The 13,690-nt window shown below is 32.1% G+C and overlaps 1 protein-coding gene and 1 pseudogene across 1 annotated transcript; both read right to left on the minus strand.

Annotated features, from left to right (window-relative positions):
• On the minus strand, positions 1,760-3,984 carry LOC104720554. Its single transcript, XM_010438443.1, has 3 exons — positions 2,115-3,984; positions 1,914-2,009; positions 1,760-1,773 (listed from the first exon to the last, which is right to left on the minus strand). Exons 1-3 carry the CDS (start codon positions 3,982-3,984, stop codon positions 1,760-1,762), a joined length of 1,980 nt encoding a protein of 659 aa, XP_010436745.1.
• On the minus strand, positions 5,391-6,737 carry LOC104720555 (annotated as a pseudogene).

The raw sequence follows: 13,690 nt of genomic DNA on the forward strand, positions 1-13,690 counted from the left end.
TTAGGTTAAGTAGAAGAAAGTAAAATAATTAAGAGGGAAAAGAATTGCGGGAATATAACCCGGGAAGGGAAAATTTCACTGCCACATATGTGATACTCGTGGCAATCTATAAAAATTAGAAAATAAATTAGTAAAGTTTGTCTTTTAATTAAGATCAAAAGAACATGCAGATACATAGAAGAACTAATTTAGATATGTAATTCATATATATTACAATATGAGTTGACCACAAATATATATATATATATATATATATATATATATCATTCATCGTGATCTTCAGTCTTCACCATCATCATCATCTTCACTTGAATCAGAATCAGAATCTGAATCAGTGTCATCCAAACCATCTTCAGAATCATATTCATCGTCGGCATGATCAACCAATAAAGACTCGTACTCATCTTCATCCTCGACTGCAAGTGTATCAACTTGCAAAATACCACTTGTTGCCACAACATGATTATAATTTTCATCTTGTAAAGCGGTTTGAATAACTTCTGTAGATTCTAAAAAGTTTCTCGGAACAACTTTTGTAGATGTCCACCAATTGTCTCTTACGTTATCACGCAACCGAGGATACGGAATAAAACAGACTTGATCACATTGCTCCGGTAAAATATAAGGATCATATTTCTCATATTGTTTAAGGGGCAAAACATCAACAATACCTGACGGATGTCTGCGCATTCCATGACCAAGTCTGTTGTCAAACCATGTGCATTTAAAAACCATAGCTTTGAGCCCAACAACACCATGATACTCAATCATAAGTATCTCCTCAATAAGTCCAAGATACTCGGTCTCCGTTGTTCCACGGACACATACACCATAATTATGCGTTTTTTTAGTATGTCCATGGTTGTGGGTATGGTAGTGGTATCCGCGTGAGTAATACATTGGCCAAGTAGTGAATTGATGGTTTGGACCTTGTACAAACTCAAGCATCCAAAACGGGAATACATATGACGCACTAGCATCGTTCATCTGTACCAAAATTATATATATATATATATATATATATGATTAGATTAACTGAAAATTAATATATTTATATAAACTCATCTATATATATATATATATATATATTATTAACTACAACACTTACATAGTCTCTACACCATTCCGCAAAATGTTTTTCTTTTGCTTTATCCATTTCTTTTGAAGTAATATTTGGTATGCTCAGCGTCATATACTCCTCGAACATCCTGTGTACATTTAGAAATTAGTGGCAAATTTTTTATTATCTAATAATATGTATAACTGAAAATTAAAGAAACAAAGAATACCTCTCATACGGTGTAAATTCTTCACAATTGAGTAGTAAAAATGTTTGAAGCACGTTATAATCTACGTCAGTAAACCATTTACGTTTTGGTTTTCCACTTACTCGTCCTTCTTGCTGGAAGATGCTCGGTACATTGGGATATGAGTAGGTGAATTTTACTTCACCAGAAACTTCAGATGTATCTAAAGGTTTACGAGGCAAATAATTAGCCATCACATTGGAAATCTCTTCGTTCACACATTGAGCAACTATCGAACCTCCAATGCGTGCCTTATTTTTTACCTTTTTTTTTAAATGATACATGTATCGCTCGAACGGGTACATCCACCTATATTGGACTGGACCACCTAAAGCAGCTTCATCAGGAAGATGCACAGGTAAATGTTCCATGACATCAAAGAATGACGGGGGAAAATTTTCTCAAGATTGCAAAGCTTCACAGAAATATTTTCTTTTAATACCGCAACATCTTCAGTCCTCAACATCTTTGCAGATATATCTCGAAAGAAAAGTGAAATATCTACAAAAAAAAGTTTTTTTTATAATTAATTATATTTATTTAATTTACTAATTGCAGCACATACTATGTTTAATTCTTAAAATTATTATAGAATTAATTTAATACCTGAAATAGCTGTGTGGATAGCTTCGGGCAGTAGCTCTAAAAATGCAATAGGCAGAAGTCGTTGCATGATCACATGACAATCATGACTTTTAAGGCCTGATAGTGACCAATTATTTAAGTCAACACAACGTGAAAACTTTGAAGCATATCCGTCTGGAAATTTTATCTCGTTTTTCATCCATGTTAAAAATTTCTGTTTACCATCCTTTGATAATCTGAATTTTGGAACAGGTGCTTTTCCATCAGGAGTAACCTCTAAATCCGGTCTTCGGCAAATAGAAGGAAGATCCATCCTAGATTTAACGTTATCTTTTGTCTTCCCTGGAACATTCAGCAATGTCTTAATGAGATTGTCGAAGAATTTTTTTTCGATGTGCATGAAATCGAGATTATGTCGAAGAAGTAGGTCTGCCCAATACGGCAAATCCCAGAATATACTTTGCTTCACCCAGTTATGATAATCACCATATCCTGTGATAGTACGAGCAGGGTTATCATGACCTTTTCCTCCACAATCGACAGTTCTGAACACCCCTTCAATGCTTCTTATCCTCTCATAAAGAATTTCCTCCCCAGATAACCATGTTGGAGGATCATCGTGCATTGATTTTCCCTTTCGAAATGCTCTTAAATTCCGCCGGTAAGGATGATCTTTAGGCAAGAATACTCTATGACAATCAAACCAACTGTGTTTTCTTCCATTTGGCAACCAAAATGACTTTGTTTCTTCTAGACAATACGGACAAGCCAATCTACCATGTGTAGTCCAACCCGAGAGCATACCGTATGCGGGAAAATCACTAATTGTCCACATCAATGCAACACGCATCTTGAAATTTTGATTTCTTGACACATCGTAAGCATCCACACCGTCGCTCCACAAAAACTGTAGTTCTTCAATTAATGGCTGCAAAAAGACATCTAGGCTCTTCTTCGGATGTTTCGGCCCTGGAACTAATATCGCTAGAAAAAAATATTCCATTTTCATACACATCCCGGGAGGTAAATTGTATGGTGTTAATATAACTGGCCAAACCGAGTGTGCCTGACCGTTCATACCAATTGGATTAAATCCATCTGTTGATAAGCCTAGATAAACATTACGACTCTCATAAGCAAATTGTGGATATACCTTCTGAAAATGCTTCCATGCTTTTCCATCAGAGGGGTGATGCATCTCTCCTTCCGGGGATACATGTTCTGCGTGCCATCTCATATGTGATGATGTTGTCTCTGATTGGTACAATCGCTTCAACCGATCTCCAATAGGCAAATAAAACATCCTCTGCTTGGGTATTCTTTTACCTTTTCCACTATACGGAAGAAACCGATCTTTTTTGCAGAACCGACATTGCAATAACTCTTTATCTCCTCCCTTCCAAAAAAGCATACAATTATCTTCGCACACGTCAATCTTATGACAAGGCAATCCAAGTGATCGACTCAACTTCTTTGTCTCGTAGTATGACTCAGGAGCTTTATTGGGTGACGGAAGGACTGTTTTAAATGTTTCAGATATTTCATCCAAGCATGCCTCAGCTAGATTGTAAGTGGTCTTCCAATTCAGTATTTTTGAGGCGAGATACAATGGAGAAATTCCATCATGACACCCTTCGTAAAGGGGTTGATTCACTGCTTCAAACGCATGAAAGCCGCTATCATGGTATCTCTCTTCAAAATTTGGCTCCACCATATTTTCTTGAATTGTTGCATCGTCAAATAACATGTGAACATCTTCATTTGGATCATAAGAATGATCAACAGCCACTGGACTATTCTGGTGATCACTCCAAGTTTCTTGTTCAACTGGGCAATGACTTGTTGATGCTTCGCAACTTTCTCCATGATGCGTCCAAACATAATAATTCTCTGTAAATCCCTTCAAGTATATGTGCTTCTCAACGATATCGGTGTGGCGACGCTTTTGGTTTTTACACTTGGAACACGGACATAATAAATTCCCTCGTTGTCGATAAGATGGTTGATTACGAGCAAAAGATAAAAATGCATGTATCCCATCTACGAATTCATTTGATACACCTCCTCGCTCTTCATCTAACCTTCTATACATCCATTCTCTTGAATTAAAAAAATCAGACATTTTTTTGTGTTTAGTTTTGTTTGTTTTCTGATCGAATCGGTGGAAGATAATATAGTGGTTTTATTTTGCCATAACATTATCATGAATAAACAAAATAATATATTCACCACTACTGCCATGACATGATAACACAAAGACTTTAAAAAAAGAGTAACAAATAGCACAGATTATTCGATGCAGAGTTAAAATATTTTCATATGCATTATTAGATTGGACTTGTCGAAACTGAGTTTTGTCACTTAGTTATTTGCCACAACATTATCAGAATTACTTCGTGGCAAACTATTGTCACGAAAATTGCCAGAGACGTTTGTTGTTACAATTAGCCACAAAATGCCACGTTAGTCTATTTTGGTAAATTTGCCAGAAAAAGTCTCTTACTAATATGTGGCATTTATTGACACGACATTTTCTGTTAATTCATGGCAAATATTGCCAGAAATTGCCACAAAGTTTTTGGTCGTGGCAAATTTGACACGATTTACCACAAAAAATGAAGTAATATTTAGGTGTGGCGATATTGTGTCAAAATGGTGGTAAATGTTTTTTGCCACAAACAGCTTCTGGCAATTTTCTGGTAATATCACATTTTTCTTGTAGTGAATATTGTTTACTTTTCCAGTGAGGTTCTTAAGTCATTTTTTATTATCACGTGATATATTGTTGATTTGCTAGAAAAACATTATTTTGACACTAGAAAATATATATTATATATAGATTAGTAAAAAAAAGTACAGTGTTTATATAGATTTATCTTTTAATCTTCAAATAATTATATTTATACTCAATGATTTTTATTGATAAAAAAAGTAAATAAAATCCCACGCAAATATATATAACAAATAACTATTATCTTCAACAATATATCACTTAGTAAAGTAAGTTTAATGTTTATATAGATTTATACTCACCAGTTTGAATGATTATATTTGAGCTCAATAATTTATTTTGATAAAAAAAATTAAAATCCGTAACACTTTTGCTTTTGTCGTCACTAAGAAAAGCTTTTGTCGTCGTCAGGTACTTGTCAATATGTGGCCCTTTGCGCAATAATGTATGTGGCCCTTAATATAATAATAAAGGCTCCATATGTGACCCTTTGCGCAATATAATGTATGTCTCTAGTCTGTACGTTTGACTATAATGTTACACGTTAAAGCCGTGTATAATTAATCCGCCGTATAACATGTGTCACATTGGTTTAATATTTCAGTAAAAGTCGATTCTAAAATCTAAACCAACGTCTAACAACAGTAATTAAACTTAATTACCATCCACCAATTGATGCAACTCTAAACCAGCTTTAACTAACTCTTACTTAAGCTCAAGATCATTTGTTATTTAATTTGTCAAATTTTTCATTAAAAAGATTTATCTTATTCACCAATCATATCATTTGGTCAATAGGTTCAAAAGTACATCAGACCATAAAGAAGAACTTAAGGTCGCATGAACATCAATACTCCCTTCTTCAACTCCCGGAAACACTACGAGTAAACCACCAATACCATTACCCGGTCCAGCTCGAGCCGCGATTGGTTTTCCCCAACCGAAATCATGATCATACACGTCAAACCGTGGAGAGCTTGCGACGACCAAAGAGTGATCAGCCAATCTAGTTCTAACCCCTATTTTTGGTATTTTAACATTTCTAGTCCAATTCTTTGCAAAAGTTTTATAACTCTCATCCGTTATTGACCTCACCGTTTGACTTATTTGCAAAGCAGTCCAGCCTAGCCCATGAGCCAACAACTCTCCCACAGTGGTTGTGGCCGTTGCGAGATCGATTACATTCCCAAAGCACTCTTTCTTGAGGGGAGGGTTTAGCCTTTGTCTCATATCCGCCGCTATTTTGAATTGTGTTTCTTCTTCTCGGTTGAGACCAATGTGGCTAATGATTGATAGCCATAGATATGCCACAACCGCTTGAAGAGATGAGATTTTCGGAAAAATGGTACCAATTTCGTTGTTGGCTTTCTCTTTGAGATCTTGAATTTTATTTTTGGAGAAGTGAAAAATTCTCTCTTTGGTTGTAGTTTTACAACGTGGTGGCGTCTCCATCTCCGAAGCCGGAATATGTACCGGGTAATCGATCGTGTCAAGGAACCAGTTTTTGAGAACAAGAGGCTTAATATTAGAAACCGAACCGTTAAGACAAATCTTGGACCAAGTGTGGAAGAAACTCCAGAAGGAAGAACCATCGGCCACCAAGTGATTGTAACCAAAACTGATGAAAACTCCATCTTTGATCTCGGTGACTTGCAATGCAAGCAAGGGCTCGGAGACAAGGGCGTCATGGCTTTCGACGTTGTTTGCAGGGAAAAATTGCGACATGAAATCAGGAACAGAGCCATACGACTGAAGGACATCATTCAAGGAGACAGATTCGGCCTTTGCATGGACGAATTTGGCACCTGAACCGTCACAGTCGATGTACACCGACAGCGTGTTGTCTTCGTGATTGTTTACTTTGACGAGACGACCAGCCAAAGGGAAATATATCTTTAATGCGGTCGAAAGAGAGGCCTTTAATCGAGGGATGATTTGGTTATCTGAGTTGGGTTTGGGGAAGAGGAGACCTCTTTGAGGATAGAAAACATAGAGAAGGTCGAGATCATGAGGAGTTAGATGGATCTTTTCACGACCCGAGTGGTGTACTTTTTCGGGTCGTACAATGCTTGATGAAATCACGCATATAGGAAAATTTGAAGCCATGTCTTCAAAACTTAATAATCCACATCAATGATGAACAATATTTATATAGACAATATAACTATGTAAAAATTTATCGAGCAGATCTATTGAACATGTGAAAAATGTGAACTGTTGAGATTTTATGGCGTAGTGACCTTAACTATAATGATTTAGTACTTCATATTCATTGGTTGTTACGCATCCACTACAAAGGTTACGTTTGCGGCCGGTTGTTAACTTTTGACAACAATCACAGTATATACTTTATATTGTTTTGTGCCGCTTGTAATGGTTAGATTTCGAAAAAAAAATATTGTTGTTAGTGTTTGAAGCGCGAACAGTCGTGTTGGTTACAAAAAACAAAAATTATTTTAAATCGTAGTAAAAATTTACAAAACAATAAAATAAAAAATATTAAAACAAAGCATGTATTGTATATTATCGAATACTATTATATTAAATTTGATATATATATATATATATACACTTCATTTTAATACTGAATATTCTAGTGTATAAACCTGTTAAAATAAATATTTTTCATTAGTTAACATGTTTTAGTCTAAAGTTAAATTTAAAACTTTAATAATAAAGTTTTTAGTTCTCTTAATTATACAATTATATATCATATACATTTTTGATAGGCTCTATATTCAACCGTTGTCAGCCAAGACAAATTTTCCACATACGTATCTGTTTCCAACAGTTATATCAGCCGTATATGTTACTCGTTATTTGTTTAATTACACCATAAACGTTTGAAAGAAAAGACTCTCGTGTTTATAATTAATTACATGTCATGCTATTTTTAATATCATCTAAAAATATAGCTGGTATGTTTTACTTCATTTTTGTTTATTAAGAATGTTCTTGACTTACACATATAATTTCCCTGGACCGAAACTTAGTGCTGGTCATTTAGTTATTTTCCCAGGCTCAAACATGGAGTTAGGTCTTGAAATAGACCCACATCGGAAAAACTGAAATTTCTTGGACAATGTATATTGTATGTGGCAATCTTCTTTTCTCTTGAACTAATTTTTTGTGTAAGTTAGGTCCACACTGATATAATATCAGAGCCAATACTTAATCTTTTCGATTATGGCCTAGCCACCACCCGTAGATATCCAATCCCATAAAATTCATGTTTTAGATGTCCAATCATAAGTCTGATGAAGCAAAATGTATTAAAACTAGGTTTGAATCTGCAGTATATCACACGACAAGATTTTTTTATTATTATTTTTAAATAGTTTTTGTCAATTATAAGTGTTAGTCGGATCGTTAATTAGTATATTATCTTTTATTCGATGTTACAGGTTTGATCTTGTTTTGGTATTCATATTCTTTTTTTATATACCAAATTTTACACTCATTTTTGATTAATCCACATTAGTATTAAAATAATATATGGAACAATAAGCAACGGATCTTAATTTCTTAAATTATTTTTACTTATGGGCAATTTTTTACTATAGAAATATAAAAAATTGTATAGTTTTTTTTAGTTGTTGTATTTCTAAAGTATTTTTTCTTTTTATATATAAAATTGTTAGTTTGGTGGAGTTTTAATGATATTTTAACCCATCATGCTATATAAACCGTTAGAGTATAATCAAAAATATATAATTTTGAAAATACAGATGTGAGTTAATGCTAATAAAATTTTACATATATCTTTTTAAAGAATCGATCGTAACGCTTTCTGCTATGTACACGACATGATAATATTTTTTATCTTTTTGTCTATTATTGTATTTTTATATTTTAAACTTATTATTAAAATATTATATATGATTTTAATTTCTAGTATTTTATAAATAAAGTATCTGGGTAAATGACTAAATTTATAGTTGTTAGGGTTAGGGTTGGACAACACATCTTATTTAATTCGTCATGTAAACCAATCCCCAAAAATTATACAACTTTACTAATGTTTACTCTAGTTTCTATTACATGATCTCTGTCTCTGAACTTATAATTGTTAGCTATATGATCCAAGTGCTCATTAGAGCACGTTTTCTACGGTTCTACCTCTCTCGACTTCTCAAAACCATCGGCCTCACGGACAAACCTTGCTCATCACCTGGTTTAGTCTGTTTTAGTAATGGTGTTGTTTTCTCAGGTTGTTGTACCACTTTTGGTGTTTTTGGCTAAGGTTGGGGAGTGTGTTCCCCTCTCTTAAGGTAAGCCTTCTAAGGTAAAGGTTGTATGAGAATCTTCTTTTTAGTTTCTGGGCCTGTGGCCGTCTTGAGCTTTTTGACGTTGTATCTTTCTTTTGTTAAATGGAAAAAAAATAGTTAAAAATATTTAGATTATTTTTTCAATTTTTTAGTCAAAAATATTGAAAATGTTAGCTACTAATTAAATAGTCAACTAGATTTGTTACGTAAACAAATGACATTAGGCATAGCTCATAATATAATATTTTTCTTTTCGTTTAGTGGAAAGAGCAATCGAAAGGGAAATTTAACAATGAAGCATTAACGTAATAATATTTAACAATGTTTCATTATTAATAAAATTTTAAATAATGGAATATAAGGAATGATGTGCGATTCTTTCTAATTTATTTGATGTATTAAGTCCACACTAATATTGGAAACTCCAAAAAAAAAAAAAAAAAGCAAAATCTTTTGATTCTGTAATGAATATCCAAAGTTACTCTTACTTGACCATAGTGTTGAATATGAAAAGTGGCCATGCGAAACTGGAGGATATGAAAAGTTATAGTGTTGAATAGATTTATACACTATAACTCAATAACGTGGTCATCAATTCAAAATGTATAAAAACTTCTTTTGTCAAACTTGAGTTATATGGTCAGAGCTTAGTACCTCGTGTCTTATATATCAATTAGTACACAGTAATGTTTTCCTAAAATGTATTGATTGGTTCTTCCCTTAATATCCTAAAACAGTATGTTTGCAAGCGGTTGCGATAATTAGTGATAGATAAATAATCAGTAGTTTTAAATCGTCAATGATAATAATTATAAAACCGGTTTATACTACCGTATATCTTTTATTCATTCACTAGTTTTTTGGGTAACACTTAGAAAAGCTTTCATCACATCGTCTCTTGCATGATAATTATAAGGACAATCCAGAAGATTTATGATTATGAATTCAAGCATATATCTCACAGTTTGTCACATTACTTGATGCAATTTTTGGTGGCAAACCAAATGCATAAAATAATAAACATTTCACTTTAAAATTTGTTTTTGATTATATTTTTTTATAGTTTTTGTAATTAATCATTTTAATACTTTAATATTTTATCATAATAATATAATTTATGATGGTTTTATACCTTTTCATTATTATATATTACATTTATTTTTGATCATTTTTTATTTTTGCTGATCAGTAGTCATAAAATTCACACAAACACTCCTATTTTTTTAAAATACTAAACCAGTGGTTCTAACATTTAGTATTGCTTGAAACCTTATCTGATCGTTTTCGCAAACTCCCAAAACTGCAATCACAGTCGTTATGTTTAAACCAACTAGGCACTAAAATAATCAAAACTTTTTTTAGAAGTTTAAAAGTTAAAATTCAAAAAATTACATGCTTTAGTTGCATACAATAAAAAAATTATACATGTACTACTAAGTCAAATTTTGACTATAGTTATAATTCTAGTGTCACCCCAAATATAGTGGACAATGATATGAAAAAGAAACAAAAGCAATGTAACCAAAGAATGTATACCGTCTTCACATAATGTTGGATCGTGCCCACTTGAAGCGTGAAAGAACTTTAGAATCTTCAAAATGGCTTTGTTTTGTTTGATAATGACAGATTGACGAAAGGCATAAATGCGAAAAATATTTGGAAGAAAAAAAAAAATAGAAGTCTCTCCAGTTTTTCCTTTTGTTTAGTTTACCCTATATCCTTTCAAGAAAGACAACCGCGATGACACATTATAGATATCAAAAACGTGATTTAGTTTGGAGTTAATATATTATGTTACATGCTACAGAATTAGCTAGAGAGATGTTTCTATAAAGCCTTCATACTATATCGTTAGAACTGAGCATATTGCAGTGCTTCACCAATCCTCTTGTTTTTCATTGGGGAAGTTTAATCCAAGCTAAAGAATTCTAGAGTAAACAATTACAATATACAATTACGAAGCCACAAACAATCTCACTTGCGTTAGGAAATGCAAGACTGTCCTGAGTGACAAGTTTGCAAAAGAATCTTCTCCCACATCATAGAGCCGTTCTGTTAACTCCTCATACCCGTGGATTATATACTGAAAAATTACTCAGATGTTACAGAAAAGTAGGTTTATTCTTAATATATTATACACTTTTTAAAAATTATTCAAATATTTAGTTTTTTGAGTGTAATTATAATTAACACTCCAAATTTATTTTTTATTTTTAATTCCGAAAATATTAAAAAAGGTATACATGAGCAAACATTTCCATGTCATTATTGACAATGAACGTCTCATTTATATTACTTCACGGCTGAGTTATAATACTTAAGTGAAACCGAAAGGTTTCATAGATTCATATGGCTGAGTTAAAATGTTTTGTGGCTGACTAACAACAAGAAATAAAAGTAAACAGCTGAACTTTATTACTTGACGGGTGAGTTATAGTGCTTAAGGAAAAACGAAAGGTCTCTTAGATTCATATGACGGCTGAGTTATAATGTTTGGTGGCTGACTTATAACAAGAAATAAACTTAAAGTAAAATTGTCGTGCGTTGTTTTCACATCTATCTGCACAACTCTACACCCTCTATCATCGGTGTTAAATACATATTTGTGTTTCTTTACCCACTTACAGGAAACAATAATTACTGGAACTGAATCCATGAAAGAAAATGAAGAAGAATGAGGAAAATTAATAAGAATGAGTGTAATTAAGAAGTGAAAAACAAGGAGAAAAACAAGGGGAAGAACAAGGTGAAGAAGAAGGTAGAAAACATGTAAATCCTTCACTTTTGAACCACTTGAAGAACAAAAGTCGAAGGAACGACGTTTCGTATTTCTGGAAAAGATGATGACATGGAATGATGACATGGATGATGCGTCCGAAGTGGCAAGTCATCGACCAAACAAACATGTAAATCAGCAATCAAACAAAAATTATAACTTAGCCGCAACATGAATAATATTACAGTAATTGAAAAGCAAAAAAAATGACTGCCATATTCAGCCGCTTAATGTCATAACTTAACTGATAATTTGTAACTTAGTCGTATCGTTTAATAATTCAGCCGTAACTGAATGATATTCTAGTAATTAATCTTTTGCTACTAAGTCAGCCGTAAAATGGCCGAGTTTTCTGATAAGTCAGCTCATGACTGCTGAGTTATATTACTTAACTATAACTCAGCAATAACCACATCTCATAAGCCAGCCGTTGTTCATAACTCAGCCAGATTTAGAAAGTTAATTCAGCTGTGTCGTACTGATAACTCAGCCAAAATTTTGACAACTCAACCATCAGATTAAAACACAGCCGTAAGGGCAGCTGAGTTATGCTTATAAAACTCAGCCAGATTTCATTAAGTCAGCTGTAACTCTTGACTGAGTTATGCTCTAAGTCAGCCGTCTGATCATAACTCAGATGTTTCTCCATAAATCATCTGCAATATATTGTAACTCAGCCATCTTTATCTCTGTAGCGCATGACGGTTGAGTTATTTAATACACGTCAGCGATTTCTGACATGACGTCTGACGTGGCAATGGCATTCTTTGTAATTATGTTTTTTCCTGTAACATAAAACAAGTGCATGTTGGGTATATTAAAAATACCTAAAATATGATAGTAATAAAAAAAAATTGTATGGTTTTGGTAATATTACCTAAAATGTATGACTATGAGTAAATCTCCCTTATATACTTGGGTAACATTTCAAAGAACTTGGTTAGCTTAATTTGTAGCCTAATATCAATATAGAGTCGATTGATAATATTCACGTAAAACAATTTTCAAGATGGGTAAATTCTTAAAACATATATAGTGCATGAACTCGGAACATGAGTTTCCCGAAGAGGATTACACTGACAAGTATTGTGTCTAAATGGCTTTTTACTAAATTGAGTATTTTTCAAGTATATTTTAATGTGCAGGCATGCATGAAAATAAATATCATTTTCTATTATAAAGGTTTTATGCAAGTCATGACAATGATGGTGTTTAAAAAAAACAAATAATAACAAGTTGATGAAGACCTATAGGTCCATTAGTCCATTATATTCTCTTTTAAAATAACATACCACCTCAATTTTTTGTTTGCTAGACTCAGAAGGAAGCTAGAGGTTGATGTAAAGTTCTAAAATTAATAATAAGTTTAGTAAATCATATTATTTACGGTAATCTACTTATCAACCAATTTTATTTTTAAGAATTTCGAATAACACGATGTCAAGAAAAAAAAGAATTTGAATAACATATTTACTAAGAACTAAAGATATGAGTATATGAATCATCTGACAAACACTTTTTTACTTAAACAAACAACTTACAAGACAATATTAAAGAATAAGTACCAATACATAGTTCGAAAATATGGAGCCTATAAGAAACTAAGAAATAAATCTCCTTTGTAGCCTTGTAGGTGTATATATATATATATATCAAAATCAGTATTAAGGAAAGTAATCATATACGAATACTATTATTGGGACTCTTATTTTCTTGGAAGAAGGAAAAGGGATGCAACTTGTGAATTGTAAAAACAATACCCAATATATATATATATATATATATATATATATATATATATATATATATATATATATATATATATATATATATATATATATATATATATATATATATATATATATATATATATATATATATATATATATATATATATATATATATATATATATATATATATATATATATATATATATATATATATATATATATATATATATATATATATATATATATATATATATATATATATATATATATATATATATATATATATATATAT

Source organism: Camelina sativa, chromosome 10 (assembly GCF_000633955.1).
Source record: "Camelina sativa cultivar DH55 chromosome 10, Cs, whole genome shotgun sequence".
Lineage (NCBI taxonomy): Eukaryota > Viridiplantae > Streptophyta > Magnoliopsida > Brassicales > Brassicaceae > Camelina > Camelina sativa.